General features: G+C 46.8%; 1 protein-coding gene across 2 annotated transcripts; it reads left to right on the top strand.

The window, feature by feature from the left end:
• The first annotated feature begins 6,134 nt into the window (after nucleotides 1-6,134).
• On the top strand, nucleotides 6,135-17,833 carry ING1 (inhibitor of growth family member 1). Of its 2 annotated transcripts, none has more exons than XM_019484959.2 (2): nucleotides 6,135-6,321; nucleotides 16,207-17,833. In XM_019484959.2, the coding sequence occupies exons 1-2, from the start codon at nucleotides 6,294-6,296 to the stop codon at nucleotides 16,908-16,910; spliced, it is 732 nt and encodes a 243-aa protein (XP_019340504.1). In that variant the 5' UTR covers nucleotides 6,135-6,293; the 3' UTR covers nucleotides 16,911-17,833. The 2 variants fall into 2 exon arrangements, with proteins under 2 accessions (XP_019340504.1, XP_006260529.1); XM_006260467.4 differs by lacking the exon at nucleotides 6,135-6,321 and adding an exon at nucleotides 6,386-9,386.
• Nucleotides 17,834-18,602: the final 769 nt, after the last annotated feature.

Raw genomic sequence — 18,602 nt, 5'->3', positions numbered from 1 at the left:
ACATTGTGATACCGCTGTAGACGACAACCTTGCTTTCTAAAGCTTTCTCATTTCTTGGTTTGCTAAATATTCTTGGGGATATGGCTTTCTCCCATTCTCCTGATATGGCTGATCCAGCACTACCTCCTCTTCTTGACAGTGGTTTCTAAGTGTGTCAGTTTTGCATGTTCCAGTACCTCTGCATTTGGTATTCTGTCTTCCCACTTTATTTTCAGGCTCTTACACAGACATGTCATGTGGAAGCTGTTTAGCCTCTTGATGTGCCAGGCATATGTATCACTGATGACATTTCTGAACCATAAAGCAGGGAAGACAGCACACAAGTCTCATAGATTCTCATTGTCACCTCAGCTGATAGTTTACTGTTATTCCATACACGTTTCTGTAATAGCCCAAAATTCTTAGCTGCTTTTCTGATTCTGTTAATCAATTCAGTCTGAAGGTCAAGATTACTGCTGATCGTAGCACTCAAGCAGCAAAATCTGTCAATGACACCAAGAGATTTATCCTCCAGAGTGATGGTAGATATTGGTTTTTCCACCCCTTGGTACATGATCACATTCTTCTTGAGGCTAATTGCCATCCTGAAGCTCTTACATGTCTCATAAAACCTGTCCAAGAGAATTTGCAGAGAAGATTCAGTGTGGGCAACCAAGGCCACATCATCTGAAAACAGGAAGTCTCTGAGTACCATTTTTTTCACCTTTTTTCACTCAAACTTTCTGATGTTGAACAAAAGCCTCCATCTAGTCTGGTTCAAAGATAAATGCCATCATAGCTGTCCTTGAATGCATGAAGAAGCAGGGATGAAAAGTAGATGTTAAAAAGCCAGGGGGCTAATACACACTCCTGTTTCACCCTGTTGTTGATGCTTTGCTTTTATACACTACAGTTGCCTTCATACCTTGATGTAATGAGCTAATTATGTTCAGTAGTTTGGAGGGACAATCCAATTTCTTCAGAACAGTAAAAACTCCCTGTCTGTTGACTGTATGAAGGTCTTCATCAAATCGATGAAGGCTATGTACAGTGGTATTCATTTTTCTCTACACTTCTCTTGCAGTTGCTTGATCAAAAATATCATATCAACAGTAGAGCATCCTAAGCAAAAACTACATTGACTTTCAGGATATATTCTTTCACCTGCATGTCATACAGCAGCCTATCACAAAACACTGTACAGACAAAATAAAAAAGCAAATTAAAATTCAGGACCATTTTATAGTTTTACAATCTATCATCAACCTCAAAATGTTTACATCTGTGGGACAATTTTTGCTGGTCTGCTGATTAAATATTCTAAATGTGTGTTATCACCAGTGATTGAGCCATATCACTAATGATACTATGATGTCAGCAGTATTTGGGTCTCAGCATCCTTTGATCTCAGCCAGTATGGCTTTAGGCTTTTAGTGTTACTGCAGAGCACTAGTTCTTCTATACCAAGGTTAAATATTATCTTCCATTTAATGCTTAACAAATCAAATTGCTCTGAAATCCATATGCTTACCCACAGTATCCTAAAATCTTCTGTCTTGTATAGATATGCAGGACAGTTAGTGCTCCATAACTGGGTTTGCTTTTCAGCAGGCAGTTCCTAGGTGTATGTGTGTCTGCATGCATGAGAGAGAAAGACTACCTGGGGTGAAAACTAAGAATTTAATCCTCCCCAAACTGACCCTGATACCCAAGATTTATCCTAGCTATTGCTTGATCCTCACTGCCCTTTGGAGAAACAATATTGAAAAAGTTATTAGTGGAGTCTTGGTAACTCCAGGACAGCATGAGCTAAACTGATGTGCCTGGAAGTAAGAAATATGCATGTTCAGCAAAACTAGGTCTCTGCTGAACCAGAGATTTGTGGGCAGTCCAGTATTATAGTAAAGCTGTGATTCACAAAGGCATGTCATCATCATTGAACCTGAACTATAGCTAGGCATCAGAAGTTTGAGCTTTACTCTTGGAAGCTTTCAGAAAAATGCATGCTTTGCATATTAATAGCTCTACATTTGGATTCTACAGTGGTTTCCTTTGGATCTTTTTTCTCTGAGACTATAATTTCAGGCTTTGGGCTGATATTTTAAAATTCTCTGAATTCCAAATTCAGATACCAATTTTACTGTAAGTATATGGTCAATGATTTTACCATTAATTAGGGGGGATGTGAAAGACTCTAGTGATCTAAATATGTAATATGATTCTTAGATTTCACCTGCCTCTTGAACCATGGAACTGAGTCTGATCAAAGAAAATCAAGTTATGTTCATGAACTACTCAGAATATTTTCTGATTCTTATGATTTTTCTGTAACAGAGCAAAGAAATAATGGAAGTCAGAGCAGTGAGAAGGAAAAGGATGTGGAACAGTGCAAAACATCTAGGCATTGGGAAAGTGCAGGGTGGAAGCTCTACTAATTTCCATCTTTTGCCCATTCCAAGGGAGAAAGATGTTATTGAAAACTCAGATTCATGACCATGACTACAGCTTTCATGAAGAACAGTTTCCAAAAGGATAGCTTTCCTACAGTCTCTCAGTATATAAGGCCTCATTTGCTCTTTGACAGCTCCAAAAGTGCTGCCAGATCATAATAGGAGAAAGTTGAACTTCTTCATCTATCTTGCTGGGAAGGAAATGTGAACCATCTGTGCACTTCCATTCCTCCTCTACAAATAACCACCATTCCTACCCACTCCTCCTTAGCTGAGGGAGGGAACTCCAGGGCTTGCCTTCCCTCTACTATACCCTGAGGAAGTTAGAACTCCCCTCCTTCTCCTTTGCTAGGACTCCAAAAGCTTTCTGCCCTGTTCTGTCTTCAGGGGAGGGGGCCAAAACTTCAGGAAAGTCTGAGGAAGAAATGGAGATCTTTGCAGTTGGCACTTCAACTCTGCTACCTCAAACTTCCACATTCTTCTCCCTCTAAAGAAATGCCCCAGCAGTGCTAAAACTCGAACAAGGAGCTGCATGAAATGGTAGTCTGAAAATGGAGAACTGGGCCTTGCTGGACAAGACTAGAAACAAGAAATGAGGTGATACAGTGTTGCCAAAGAGTCAAAGGCGGTAGGGTTAGAGACCTGGTCTGTTATATACAGGGATATAGAAAAAAGGTTTTTGTAGAAGAATAGGGTAAGTAAATGTCTTTAAGCCTTATTCTGTGGAATTACAGTTGCCTAGTGGTGCCTGCTACCCTCCAGAATGCTGAACTCACCTCTATTCGAACCTCCAAAAACCACAAAATATAAAGGAAAGGTAATACAAACTTAAACATCTAAAAACAGAGGTAAAGTATATGTCACACCCACTGTTTAACCTTAACTCTCCTTTCTTTGAATGATGCTCCTAACTTCAGTGACACACATATTAACAACATTGTTCTAAGAGATGCTTTGGAATACTCTGGGAACATAGTACATGAGTATTGACAGAAAATGTCCAACACTTCCTCTTTGCTAAGGCAAAACTTAAATTTGGGTCAGTCATAACAACGGGAGTTACATACACCTGGCTAACATTTAAACATTGAGCCTACTCCATATGAACCACCCGGACTTGCTAAATATTACCATATGTTCACACTTGCAGTAAGGATTCCTACTGGGATACTGCCTGCCTTGTCCCTACTAATCCTCAGGACATTGTCATTGCCAAATGTCTGACAATTTACATGACAAGAAGACCTCTGTGCACTAGTGCTGGTGCAACCTATAGAAATCAGTGCCAAAAGGAAACAGTTTATTCTCCAAAGTGTAGATGTGCCTCTCTCATCACATCACCATTATAGGTATGCTAACCTGCTCCAACTAATCTCCCTACCATACAATAAAATTACTCCTCACACTATAAAGGTAGTTGGAGTGTATGCCAATAAGTTATGTAAGGGCTGTTCTGCTGGAAGCTCACAGGCTGAATCCGGCCTGTGAGGGATTAATTCATTGCCCCCAGGGTCTCAGTCTGGGCGTGGCTCCCCACATTACTCTCCTGCTAGTGTCACCTCCAAGGTCCCCCTCACTCATCAAGTTTCCACTTCCTGCCCCTGCCCCCACCCCTGGGGGCGAAGCAGCACAGCACAGCAGGGGCACAGTGGAGCAGTTTCACGGCCTGAGCAACCATACAACACCCAGGGCAACTATGTAACACCAGCTGTTACAGTGGTGAGCACAGTAACGCTATCAGCCACTGCTGCAATTGCAGCCATTTTTGTGCCAGCCCCTCACCTCCAAAGGTAGCACCCTGCGTTGCTGCCCCAGTTGTGCCCCCGTAGTTGTGCTACTACAGCACAGGGCCTAGGAGCCCATGAGCAACCTCTCAGAAGTTGGACAGCCCTCAATTATGTCATTCACATCTGTAGAACATTACCCAAATAATGGCACGTTCTTTTAGAACTTCCTCGTAGTCTATTTCTTGTGACACTCACAGCAGCAGGGTACATGGACAAAATTGGTTATATTTGTTAATGATCTCCTCCTGGCAATATATTAGCAATTCATGCTGATTCTTTTATTGTATGTGATACCTTTGACCATAAAATGTTAACATATTACTGGTTTCTTGTAGATTTGGAAAGATTTGCGTTTATGTGATTCTGTTTCATTTGTTCTGAGATAGTTGGGAAGGCCATTGTTCATCTACCCAAGTGTTCTCTCATGAAGTTCCATGATGGCTTGCTCTCTTACCCTTCTGTTCAACACATAATGGGGCTTTTAGGAGGATTTTTGGGATGATCTAATGCACAGTGCCATCAGCAGGTAGATGACATCTACCTCTATACTCCATTTCACCCAACACATACAGTTGAGCAAACTACTCAAGCTTTGTCTATACTAGAAAGCTGATTCATCATATATGTGATGCAGTATAATGAGGGAGCAAATAAATGTTCTCTCTCTTTTTCTTGGCGGGGTGGGGGGTGGGGGGCTGAGTAAGGAGTTCCTCTTATGACTAATATGTGTGTGTGTAGACAGGTTCTTTAATACACATAATAAATACATGTTTTGTGATCCTAGAAAGCTTTAGATTGACAGTTCCTTTGGCAAAGGCTATCTGTCTTCCTCACAGCACTGGACAGACAAAATGTTAGCATTTAAGAAACACTATTATCAAACCCATCTGGCTGCATAAATTATGAATCAGGCCCACAGAAATTACAAAATTGGCTTAAAAATGAAGTTTGAAAATAATAAATCTGGGGTTCTTTTTGTTTGCCATTTTTTCCTGTGCCATCCTGTTTTCCTGCTCAATTCTGCAACCCCAAAAGGCTAGAAACATCTTTTTTTAATGAAAGTTTAGAGTCTTGGAGAATCAGGTAACTTCAGAGTCCCAGGCCTCGAGAAAGGACATTTTCAGGTAAGCCCAGATAGACTTCCTAATCCAGAGATTGGTGATAAAATCACTCGAGTTGGCAACTGTGTTTTATTAAGTACAGAGGAAAGTCAATATTCTTGCAGTCAGTTTACACTAGAGGAGGGACATATGGCCCTTGAAGGAAGCTTTAACAAGAGCTTTATCCTGCAGATCCACTACAACACCTTCTCCTCTAGTCCCCTCCCACACACACACTTCTTTTGCCATCATTCACACAGACATTGTTGGATGCAGTACCACGGGGAAAAAAAGTTTGCAGTTTCTTACTATCTTCAGCTCCTAACAGGAGAAATCAAAGCCTTGTATCTTTGTGCATCTCCATTTCAGGAGAAATTCCTCCAGAAACCAGGCAAGGTCACCCTCCACTTCCAGCAATCGATGCTTCAGTGGCAGCAAGGCTCATAATCTGCCAGTGAAAGGCACACAAGCAGGAGGGGGGCAAGTGTGTGTAGGGGGAGATAAATGACTTGCTGCTGGAGAAACTGCTAGCAAGCTAAACAGCACGAGCGAGTGGGGGAGCAGGGAAAAGAGGAAGGAAAGGCGGAGGGCGGAGGGGGGAAAGGGGTGGGGTTGCGCCTCTCCTACTAATGATACCGTTGTCTTGACAACTGTGCATATCAATTAAAACGCCTTTTAAATGAAAGAGTCTCCCCCATGCAAGCGGGCAGAGGGGAGGGAATAAACCTACGTGTTTCCTTCCTTCGCGTTATTTTAACGGCTGGAGTTAAAATAACAAAGCCTCAGCTCTTCCGAGAGAAACCTCCCCCACGCCCTGCCATCATGATCTCAGCTCGCACGGCGCAGCGGCGGACCAAAGCCGTGCCGGGGCTCCGAAGGGAAGAGCCGTCCGGCCCTGCGCCGAGTCTCCCCGCGGGGCGGGGGGCGGGGGCGCAAAGGGGTGTGAGGGAAGGAAGCGCCAGCGCGGGGAGAGGAGGATGTTGCTATGCGTGTTGCCCCTACCAGGTTTGGTGTGATTTTGATGTCTCTTTCTCTCTCTCGTGGGGTCTCACTCCCTTGTGAAACTGCATGGATCAAGAAATGATGGGGGGAGGGGGGGGAATCAATGGCTGATTCTGCTGCTTGATAAAGAGCCTCTCCTTCTCTAAGGATGGAGCAGAGCTGTGCATTATTTTAATCTCAGCCTCTGGAGATGATGCGTGTTCTGCAGGGTTTGCCATGGCGTGGTATGCCCATCCTCCCACCCCCAATAATGGTGCGGAGTGTGTGTGTGCGCGCGCGTGTGTGAGTGTGATTGCCACCTCGTGCCCTCTGCGGGGTGGAGGGTGTGCTGCCCACCCCCCTCGAGATACCTGGGCGCGGGGAGCATGGCGCTGCGCCCTCCAGGCACTTCGCTGTCCCGGGGTCGAGGACGTTTTTGAGGGGAGCTGCGAGGAAGAAGCATGATCATGGGTCTTACTCTCTTGGGGCCGGGGCAAATTCTGCACGACAGTATCCGGGCCCCCGGGGAGAGGCGGGGAGCTGAGCTAGCCTGTGTTAGCGAGATGCTAGTTATAGTTAGCAGTGGGGAGAGGGGGATGCACATCTCACTGCAGGAACAAGATCCCCTCCTCCCCGGTTTAGTGCAAGTTAGAGGTGACCTGCAAAGGGAAACTGACTGGCTGCGTGTCTCGTCCCTTAGTTGTGCTCCGCGAAGGCCTGAAGTGTTGTCCGTGCGTGTGCGTGTACAGGGGAAGCACTGGAGTCATACAGTACATCGCACGATATATTGCTTCCTGTGTGTGTGTGTGTGTGTGTGTGTGCGCGTGTGTGTATAGAGCTAGTGTTTGGCGAAGATCATAAGGTGCATATGTACCCTGCCTTTCTGACTTCAGACTAACACGGCTAACTGCCTGTCTCTCTGTGCAGTATATGAAGTATATAGAAACATAGTGTGTGCGTGTGTGTACTCACAGTATATACACAATAGATCCAAAGTCAGGTCTTCAACCTCCTCTGCCCCCAGAACTAAAGAACTAGGCAACTCGGGGCAGGCAGATGTGTGTGTGCGTGCGCACACACACACACATACGCCGTATATACACAGTATATGCAACGTCAGATTTCCATCCCTTGCTAAGAGCTAGGCGACTCAGACGGTGTGTACACACCGTTCATACACAGTATATGCAACGTCAGATCTGCAGCTCTCGCTAAGAACTAAGTAGCTCAGCGCTGTGTGCGTGTGTGTGTACACACACCGTATATGCAACGTGAGGTCTCCCACCCCCGCCACGAACTCAAGAAGCAGGCGGCTGGGCTGAGGGCAGGGCGGCAGGCTGCGGTTGTTGTCGAGCCGAGCACGGAGCTGGCGGACACGGCGGGCTCTTTGGTTTTGCGCTTGACTTTGACACGGCTACACCTCAGCAGGCTGCGCGTGTCCTTCCCCGCCACGGGCCCAGGGGCAGCCCGGAGCCCCACGGGCGCCACACAGCCCCGGAAGGAGGGGAAATAAAGACATGAACAGAAATGTTTTTTTCTCCTCCGATCACCTTGAAGGAGCGGGCGGGGGGCCTGCAGCGTACCCCCCGCACACAGCGCTCCGCCCTCCCCCCCTCACCCAGGCATTGCTTCCTCTCCTTCCCTGTGCCCCGAGCCCGGCGCCCCGGGCATGTCCCTCCGAGTAACCCCTTCCTCCCTTTGGTCCTCTGCACCCGAATGTGCTCTGAAACCGGGAACACCAGGCAGGGCTTTCCCGCCCACTTCTCCCCACTATTCTGCAGTCATCGCGGGGAGTACGCATGCCCAGAACCCGAAGGCAAGGGGGGGCTGCTGGGAAATGTAGTCCCGGCAGATACCATGTTCTTCTCCCCGCCCCTCTGAAGTGCGCATGCGTAGTACACCCCCTCCCCGCAACGCGTCGCGGTATCCCAGGCATAATTGTCATTGCTTTCCCCCGCTTCTGGGCGCCGATTGGCTTGGAGCGCCGGGGGGCGGAATATCTGCCGCGACGCGCGTTCCGATTGGCTGGCGCGAGTGTCATTGCAGCGGCGGAGGAGGGATGCGGCTCCCTGTGTTGGGGGGTGGAAGTTGGCTTCGCTGCTCCGTTAAAGGGGAGCCCCCGCTGCAAACCGGGTGGCGTATGAGTCACACGCACAAGTGAACACGCACAAACACACACCCTTGTGCCACGCACCGCCCTTAGCCCCTCCCGCCCCAAAACTTTCCCCCTCAGCCTAGCGTGAGCAGGGATGGGTAATAAATCTGTAGGGGAGGGGGGAAGGAAGCGAGAGAGAGTGTGTGTGTGCGAACGTCCACCCGCCCCTGTAGCGGGGAGGGGTGCGCATGCGCGGTGCGTGGCGGGGCTGAATGTTTCCCAAGTGTTTGAAACTGGTATTTGGGTTTTCCACGTTGGATCAAGTGCGGCGCACTGAGCGGGGAGCAGCAGCCACACCGAGGAGGAGGAGGAGGAGCAGGAGCAGGAGCAGGAGCAGGAGCCGGCAAACAGAAGGGTTCGCTTTTGCCGCTGCTGCCTCACACTTTGCAGACCAGATTTTGTTTCCAGATTGTTTCGGAGGAGCTGGTGTGAGCTGCACACACACACACACCCCTCCCTCCGATTGTTCCTACCCCTGTCCTCCGTGAGGTCCCCGCCACGACAGCCATTCAGTCAGCTGCTGCTGCTGGCTGGAGCGGGGTGACTCGCGGAGGGTGTGTGTGTGTGTGTCTCCCTCCCTCTGTGTTTTCACCGGAGAGGAGTCCGATGTAGCTGCTCCCGGTGCTCAGGAGGAGGTGGGGGGAGCTGCGAGGGAGCGATCCGGGCACCGAGCAGCCCTTGCAAGCCTGGGCTGGGCGGTAGGCAGGAGACGACCCCCGCTGCCGCTGCCGCTGCGCCCGTGGAGGGGGCTCGGATCCCTCTGTTGCCTGCCTCGTTTTCTCCACTCGCCGGATGAAAATGTTGAGTCCCGCTAACGGAGACCAGCTGCAGCTCGTGAACTATGTGGAGGATTATTTGGACTCCATCGAGTCCCTGCCCTTCGATCTGCAGAGAAACGTCTCTCTGATGAGGGAGATTGACGCCAAATATCAAGGTAAAGTGCTTGCTTTTCTCTCCGTGTGTGTGTGTGTTGGGGTGGGGGGGGGTAAGGAGGTTTGTCTTTTATCCTTCCCTTCCCTGAAAGCTGCCCCCCTCCCCCTTGCACCTCTCAAGGATGGTAGTTTTATTTCGAGGGAGGAGGGACGAGAGCTGCTCGGCTGAGGGGGGCTGATCCGCAGCGCCAGCTCTTGTCATGGGGCGGAACAAAAGGTCTCCGCTCCTCTTCCGAAGCAAAGACTCTCGCTTTTCTTTTTTTCCCCCTTGTTTCTTCTTGCCTGGGCGGGGGGAGCTGGCCGAGGCGGCGGCGGCGCCCGGGGCAGGGGAGGGGGCACAAAGGAGGGCTGTTCCCGGGCGCCCCAGGTTTTGCTGGGGACGGAGGAAAGTGCTGGGTGGAAGAAGAGAAGGGGGGGGGAGATTACGGCGCAACATTTTGGAATGTACAGTATTCATGATGGCTGTAGTAGGAGAGAGAGGCTGCGAGCGAGGGAGGGAGGAAGGGAGGGGGAGGGACTAGGGGTGCGCTGCGAGTCGGGGAGGGGGAGGCGTCCCCTCCTGCTTCTTCAATGGGTTTCGCGTCAGCCTGTGGAGCAGCAGCAGCCCCTCAGTGTGTGTTGGGGGGGTGGGCGGGGAATTGCTACGTGCCCCCCCGTCCCGCGGAGGGGCTGGAAGGAGCTCGGTCACTTGCTGGGGGGCGGAAGGGGGTTGATTCGGCGCCGGCGGCAGGGGTGACTTCGGGGAGCGAGGAAGGAGCTCAGCGCAGTAGCCCCTCGCCTCTGAGGGATGGTGAGGGGGGCTCACAGCTGATCAGCGGGCGGTCCCCACCCGCTCCCCGGATGCCCCTGGGGACTAGTGCAAACTTCCCCGCGCGCGGCGCTGCCCCGGGAGCGCAGCGGATGGAAAGGCCAAGGTGGAAAGGGAGGGGGAGGAAGAAAAAAAAAAGAAAAAAAAAAAAAAAAAAGGGCTCCCGCGTCCACACGCAACAAAACCCTCTCGCTGCTACTGGCGCCTCAGAGCTTTGCCGGAGCATTTGCTGTCGTCGCCTCTTTTATATGCACGGCTCATTAGCATATGGCGTCTCCGCCTCTAGTTATTGGGTGGAATCTTTCCTATTAAATGCCTATTTCCCCCCCCCTTCTCCGCCCACTGATTGGCCTCCCGGCGGGACTGTTCTACCTCCTGGCCCCGCCTCCTCGTGACGTTGTCGAAGCAACTTTTTTGGGGGGGGGAGGGGGGAGGATTAATTTGAATATCGAGTCGCCGTTGTTCCCCGATACTGATTGGTGGCAGGGGCCCGGCTGGGCGGTTCCGACGCGGGCGCGCACTTTGTGATTGACGCGCGGGTGCTTAGATGCGGGGGGAGGCGGGGTCTGAGGAGGTAAGTGCCACTTCTTATTCGGAATCTAATTGGCGAGTTAAGATGATGAAGGCGGGCTCAACGAGTTTCTTTTCTCTCTTCTGATTGGTCCGTTGTTCCGGAGAGCGCGTGCTCCTCTCGGAGCTTTTGACTCCGATTGGCTCGCTGGGAAACAGGAGCGGGAACCTTTCCGTGTTCCTCTTTTTTTTGATAGGCGCGTTCCGCCCCAAAGCTGCTCGCTCCTGATTGGCTTGGAGGCGGGGCTATGCTTCAGTTTGTTTGCAGCTAGTCTGTTAGGCAAAAACGCAGGAAGCTTCTCCGCTTCCTGTCCGAGAACAATGGCGTGGCGTCACATCCGGGGCGTTCCCGGCGCGTTGGTAACTGCCCGGTTGCTAGGATGGGGGAGGGGGCGGAGTCTCCTAACGTCAAGGGGCGGGGCTCCGAGCCACGGCCCCTCCCCCACTCCGCTGCGCAGCCTCGAGAGCCGCCCAACAGCCCTTTCCCGTTGTCATTGGTGTCCGCTGCAGTGGGAGCCGGAGCGGGCGTGTGGCGCTGCCCCAGCCTCTCCTTCTCTTCCCTCACGGGGCCCGGGGCGCATCTTTCCACCACGCACCCGGGGCTTTTAATTCCCCCCCTCAAAAAAGAGGTTTAGGTTAGGTCAGAGGCAGGCAAAGTCTAGCCCCAGCAGCCCCTGCCCGCGTTGCTCCACCAGGTCTCCGTGGGGACCCCAGCAGCCGGGCCTTGATGCACAGGGCCAGCGTTTCCATGGAGACCAGCCCAGGCGGTGCTGGCAGGGCCTGCGGCTGGGCCGTGAGCTGCTCTGGGGTCGGGCCGGATCTTGCCATGGTGACAGTGCAGGGCAGAGCTGAGACAGAGCTGCGATCATTGCCTGCACGCCCCAGGGGCAGCGGATTGCAGCTCTGGCCAATGCTGTCACCATCACAAGGCCCTGGCCCTGGAGCAGCTCCGTGCCCAGCTGTTGCCCTGCTGGCACTGCTTGCGCGGGTCTCCATGAGACCCTGGCCCCATCTCTCCTAGGGTCCCCATGGAGATCTGTTGAAGTAATGAGAGCAGGGCTGCTGGGAAGTCAAATCCAGCTGCCAGCCAGATCTCCTGTTTTGCTCGCCCATGGGTTAGATAGGAAAATTTTTGTCACTAGGAGGGTAGTAAAGCACTGGAACAGGTTACCCAGAGAAGTTGTGGATTCTCCGTTCTTGGAGGTTTTTAAGACCCAGCTAGACAATGCTCTGGGATGATCTGGCTGAGGATGGTCCTGACTTGAGCAGTGGGTTGGATTCTACTGTTTCTCAACCTGTGGTACGCGTATCCCTGGGGGTACGCAAGACACGGGCAGGGGGTACACAGGTGCTGCATTTTGGTCTTTGCCTGCTTGGGCTGGAAGTACCAGCTGCTGCCCCTCCCACCATGTCCGGTGCCGGGGCTTACACTCCCCAGCATCAGTGTGCTGGGGGATAGGGAGGGAGGTCCCGGGAAGGCTGCGTTGCTCCTGGCCATGGTGGAAAAAGTGGGACTTGGCTCACAGTGATGAAACCAGAGGTGCCATGGTGGGACTTCCGGTTTCGCTTTTACCGTGTGGATTGGCAGTACACAAGGTACCGAAGGTTGAGAACCACTGGATTAGATGACTTCCTGAGGTCCCATCCAATACACGTCTGAATCTAAGAGATGCCAAAGCAAGTTCCTCCCAACCATACCCCCAGTTTATTGGGATATTATTGATCAGGCAACATTACCAAGAGCAGCTAAATACAGAGAACTCAAGGACATACTCATTCCCAGGTGGAGAGGTCTCAGGGTCCTCAGAGTCGTGACTGAGGGACGTTCCAGGCTCCCACCCCTCTGCCTTTGTGTGGGGGAGCTTTATGCTGTTCAAGTTCACACTTCTCTATTCCCATTCTTCCCTCTAAGATAAGGAGCTCTTGGCCAATTGAACAGGGAGCAGGGAAACTGAGTCATGGTCCCTGACCATTGTTCTCTCCTTATTAGCACTGGGTGTGATCACTATGCATCCCAGCTCCCTTGAAATTGCTTCTTGGCATGCTAAGGACAAATGTCTTGCATTTGAAAGCTTGTCTAACTACCCCAACTGCATAGTTGGTCCAATAAAAGACATCACTCAGGAAAAGCCTTGTCTCTATGTTAAGCCTTGTGATTCAGCCTGAACTGCTTCTGGGCTCAGAGTATGTGGGGAGGGGAATGAGGTGAGCAAAAAAGGGATGAGGGATGTTTAGGACTCCCCAGCACACACAAGTGACCAAGCCTGTTCCTGTTCCCTTCAATAGCGACATTTTAATCTAATAATAGTCTTAGAGGGATGTTGTGGCCATGATGCCCCAGAAATGACATAAGTGGCCAGGGTTATTTAGAGTGAGACTGACTTCGTAGTTGCAATAGAATTAGCCAAGCTTTCAAATGCAAGGTGTTCTTTCTCAGGTCGCAAGATGTTTTAGCCCACAGGTCATTTCGATCTACCTTGGGACATGGTTAGTTGACACATGGGTCCTCGCACCTCACTGGTCAGATTTCTCCCCTCCCTATGAAGACACCTTGGTTGAGAATGACTGTGAGTGCTAGGAACACTCAAGAGGATACTGTTCTTCATTGGACTTGTTAGCAAAGTTAAGGACCCCTTTAGAAAGCTATTCCTACGATTGTTGCAGTTAAATCTCTTTTTTATTATGTTCCCTGAAAAAAACAAAATGAAGCAAGCAAAGATTGACACCCTGCAGGAATCAAACCAACAGCCTCTTATAGCTAATATGTTTTTTTTGCAGAATTTTTGTTTCTGTATTTGTGAGTGGAGGGAATAGAGGGGAGTGGTGTGGAAATTATTTATTTCCAAGTTTATCAGGCCAGGTATCTGTATTGCACCAAAGCCTAGTAGGTAGCTATAGGGGTGTTTGACTGTTTTGAGAGACATTGGAACAGCTAGGCTCTCCTATGGGGTCTATACAGTACTTCAACTAGAAGAGGTTAACATTAACTTGTGCAGAGAACACATAGGTTGTGCTGCAGAGCTCCCTTGTATAAGGAATTGGAACTTAGCACTGCTTTCAGTTGCAGTTGGCTGGTAAGCAAACACTTTCTTGCTTAACATCACATTTCAGTGCTGTGTACTGTATCCACTCCACAACTTCATCTATAAGAACACCCAGTTAGTGCTAAGAAACCCTTGTTATCTGGGTATCTAAACAGCAGCAAACTTTGCTTGGCATTCTGTAGTCTGCTGAACAACTTGATTAGCAACACAGGAGAAGTGCTTAGCACCTTGCACAATTAAGACCATTGGGACTAAATTAAATGCTTTTCTCTCAATATGATAAATTATTAAGCAGCTCCTGGAAAATGGCATTTTTTCCATGTGCTTCCACATCTGTCATGCAGTTTGGCAATATGCTGGAAGTAATAAATTTAACTATTTTAGATAAGTCATTACATTTTAGTAGCCTATATTTAAGCATTTTGGCTCTAAGTAAAGCAAACTGTTTCTCCGAGAAAAATTATCTTTATATCACATTCATGTGGGCTAACCTAACAGTGACAGTAATCAAGTGCCCCCAAATTGTATCATAGAACTTCTTTCAGTCATTAAGAATAATTGATGATGGACATTTAAATTACTTGGGAGGATTTGTCATCAGTAGAGTGAAAGGTACTTTGTTTTATAAGAATATGCAAGCTGGCATGTCATAACACACTGAAGCTCTTGGGGAGGGGAGGCAAGTAGCACTTCAGCACCTGCTCGCTGGCTGTTTTGAACCCTGGCAGGGAGCCTCTATTGCAGCTGTACTAACTAAAGCAGAACTTAGTTTGTCTGTATCAGAGTTCTAGGATGTGTTTGTAAATATGATCTGGAAAAGACACATTTTTATTCTAGACATAAAGCCTAAGTCACACGATCTTCAGTGTTATTTAGTATCAGTTACTGCTAGAATGTCTTTTGTCCAAAAATGAATCTGATTTGGCAAATAGGTATTCACACTTGTGAAATTCAGAGAAAAAACCTTTAAGATCTAATTTGAATTTAGATAGGATCATAACTTTTACTGGAGCAAAACTGTTAGTTTTATGCTTCAGCACGCGTTATGTTCTTTCTAAAGCTTCATTTTTTGATTATCAATCTAACCTTATTTCAAGGTGAACGGACTGAGAAACAGCTTAGAATCTGAGGTGGTTTAAAAGTCCATATTCTAGATATCTCCTTTAGGGTTGAGTATAAAAAGGAAACAGAAGAGAGTTTTAGCAGATACTACATCTCGCTTCTGTTGAAGGGAGTTGGATCAAGCTAGTGGTGCTTTAGAACCACATACTTAAGCATTTAAAGTGTCTTCTTCTTCAGACTGATCTCTCAAACACTCTGTTGAATAAAACCTTACAGTAGTACAATAGTGCCACTTAAACTATCTACATTTGACTGACAAATCTATATGATAAATGCATTTGATTGATACATATAAAAAACTCTGACATGCAATATATTATAATGTCCTAATGTTATTTTAATGTTTTCTTGGTTCTTCTGGGTAAACGCATACAGAAAACATATCCATGTATTTACTCAAGATAATGCAACTATTTCAAAGAATGTGTGTGGGAGGGGGAAAAAACAAACCCAAAAGGGGCTGACCTTTATCCTGCAACCAGGGCTCTAGTCCTTTTTAGCCCTACAACTGGAGGAATGGACGATTGGAACAGTTTTATCAGCCCTATCAAGCAAAGATTCTTGTTGCTCAGGAACCAGTCCATGGCATTCTGATTTCTGCATCAGCTCTAAAGTATGGGTGTCATCATTAACTCACTCAGTATCTGTTTCCTGCAGTGATTTGTGCTCCCTCTGCCTCTTTCAGCCATTTCTTGTGAGCAAAAATTATGTAATTCTGTCATCTTTAATTTGGAGGAAGTTTCTTTGTGGGCTTTTTTTTTTTTTTCAAAGAATATTAATACTTAGAAGATGGTCTGAAAAATAACCAGTGTCTTCCTCCCGTTTCTGAATTTTGAACTAATTTTGGAGTTGCTACTGATGGAAATTAGTTTAAAATATTTATTTATCTACAAGGAAACAGGCTCAAGACCCAGGGCACACATTTGTTAGTCTTCTATAACTTCCCCTTGTTTGCAACAAGCTGTTTCATAGACATCACTTGCCACTAGACACATGTACAAGCACTCAGAGTTCAGCAGTCAACAATGAAATAACAGTTTTCCAAATCCAAACCAGTTGCATTTGCATTCTGTTCTAGAGAGACCTGCTGAGGCAAAAATAATCTGCTAGAGATATGAGCTGTTTGTTGTCAGATTTCAGCTTTGGAGAGTCCACCTTTGATCAGCTTTGCACTTTACAAGAAGGTGTTGCTGCATTAGCAAGGAATAGATATGGGAAGGTTTTGTTCAGACTTTCTGCCTATGAATAATATTGATAGTTTTTCTTTTTCTTTTGCAGAGATCTTAAAGGAGCTGGATGATTATTATGAAAAGTTCAAACGAGAGACAGATGCAGTGCAGAAGAGAAGACTGTTGCATTGCATACAGAGAGCATTGATCAGGAGTCAGGAGCTGGGAGATGAAAAAATCCAAATTGTCAGCCAGATGGTGGAGCTCGTTGAGAATAGAACCAGACAAGTGGATGGTCACGTGGAACTATTTGAGACTTGTCAAGAGACTAACGACACTACTGGGAACAGTGGCAAAGCCAATCAGGATAAGTCAAAGAATGAAACAATCACTCAGGCAGAAAAGCCCAACAATAAGAGGTCAAGGCGGCAAAGGAATAATGAAAATCGAGAAAATGCTTCTAATAATCACGATCACGATGACATCACCTCAGGAACTCCAAAAGAGAAGAAAGCAAAAACATCCAAGAAAAAGAAGCGCTCCAAGGCAAAAGCAGAGAGAGAAGCTTCTCCAGCAGATCTTCCTATTGATCCCAATGAGCCAACATACTGCTTGTGTAATCAAGTCTCCTACGGAGAAATGATAGGATGTGATAATGATGAGTGTCCAATTGAGTGGTTTCATTTCTCATGTGTGGGACTGAATCATAAACCAAAGGGTAAATGGTATTGCCCCAAATGTAGAGGAGAAAACGAGAAAACCATGGACAAGGCACTGGAGAAATCAAAAAAAGAAAGGGCCTACAACAGGTAGTTTGGAGACTTTTAATAGCAAAGAAAACTAAAACCACCAAACCAGTGTATTTATTGTCAGTGTCACCTTTGTGGAGGTGCTAGGATTGTAAAATGTATATTTTTAAAGGAGGTTAGAAACTGAACCATTCCTGTTATAGGGACGGCAATAAGACTGATTTTGTTTTTCATTTGGTACAGCTATAAACAAGAAAGTGTGGTCCGTGGACCAACATTTAACAATAAACAAAGTAATAAAAGTTTAAGTGTAATAGTGTTCAGCTGGGTCTTAAGAGAAAAGAATACTTTTTTGTGTGTGCTTGTAGCACTGTACCCATTAAAATTTCAATTACAATATTTCTTGAACATAATTTCATTTTTCTTCATAAGGGAATGTTATTTACCTTTTGAGCAAATTATCAAATAGTATTGCCATCCGGCTGCATTTGAATAAAGCTACAGTACCTTGCAAATTAAATTTCTTTCATTGACAACCAGTACAAGAATTAACAGAACAAAGGTAAAGAATCTAGTTCCTGCTACAAAGTGTGTCAGTATAACAGTTTAATAACAAATGTTGAAATAGGGTTAGAAGATTATTTTTAAAAAAAAGTAAATGGTTGACTTTTACATGACAAATATTTTATATACTGGCCAGGTACCACAAGGGCCATTTTAAAATGATTCAGTACATTTTATATTTAACCAGGAAGTGGTTTAGTAATGAAACTTAACATAAAACAAGCTTTATACTGTCACAGATAATAATGTAGCAATCTTTAATTTGTATAAGTTGTATAAATGTACATTTTTAAGTGGAGTTGCACTTACTGTATTATAATTGGAAATGCAGCCAAATGCCATTGGTTAACCAATGCGCATTTCCTTCTGTATGTATGAAAACTGTACAGCTGTGATATTAAGAAATAAATGAAACAACTTGGACAGCTTGCTCCTCTGGCAGTTCTGTTTAACATTAATACCTAGAAATTACAAAAACTAAGGTCTTTAACTTCAACAACCCTAGCAAGCTTCTGTCTGGAAGCCTGAAGCAGAATTATAATTCCAATAATGAATCTGTGGAGAGTGTGTGACTAGCAAGTAAAGAAGTATATCAAAATAACATTTAACCTGTCATCCAGCTCCACTCTCTCATTGCTTGAAGTTGCTCTAAGAGCTTGCCATATTCCTAAAAATTGATAGAATTGAACTGGCCTCCTTTGACAGTTTTCATATTTCTAACTATAAATACAAATAATTTCATTTATTTCTGATAACATTTATTATCAGAAGTAGATGCTTATTGATTTACAATATTTTTCAAGTGGCATTAAAATTATCCAGGTTAAGCATTTATCCCACTCCTGGGGTGCTCAGATGAAAATATGTTTAGCTATAATAAAAATGTCACTTTAGGTTAGGCACCCAAATCCCATTTCACTTGATTTTTTAGTGCCATAAAGTCCAAGAGATGAAATTCTGGAAGAACTGCTTTGTGCCTCCTCTTTGTGGAAATCCCCCAAGCAGGGATTAACTACTACCAGCCAGTAGAGGGGTCAGAAACAGAACTACGCTTGCAGAGCAGCAGTGGGAGGGGTGTCCAGACTAGTAGATGAAGGAGGGGCAGAAGGTTTGGAACACCAAGGCGGGATTTGGTGATTCATACTGCCAATATGTTGTGCACAGATACACTTCCAATTAAGGCTTCATTCCT

The sequence above is a fragment of the Alligator mississippiensis genome, chromosome 1 (genome assembly GCF_030867095.1).
Source record: "Alligator mississippiensis isolate rAllMis1 chromosome 1, rAllMis1, whole genome shotgun sequence".
Classification (NCBI taxonomy): domain Eukaryota; kingdom Metazoa; phylum Chordata; order Crocodylia; family Alligatoridae; genus Alligator; species Alligator mississippiensis.
The sequence above is the reverse complement of the archived record's forward strand: the minus strand, read 5'-3'. Positions and strand labels throughout refer to the sequence as shown.

Excerpts from the sequence above, each read along its gene's own strand:
- ING1 (XM_006260467.4), top strand. The coding sequence starts at position 9,245 with ATGAAAATGTTGAGTCCCGCTAACGGAGACCAGCTGCAGCTCGTGAAC. Across the intron at positions 9,387-16,206 it reads GATTGACGCCAAATATCAAG|AGATCTTAAAGGAGCTGGAT; the intron begins GTAAAGTGCTTG and ends TTTCTTTTGCAG.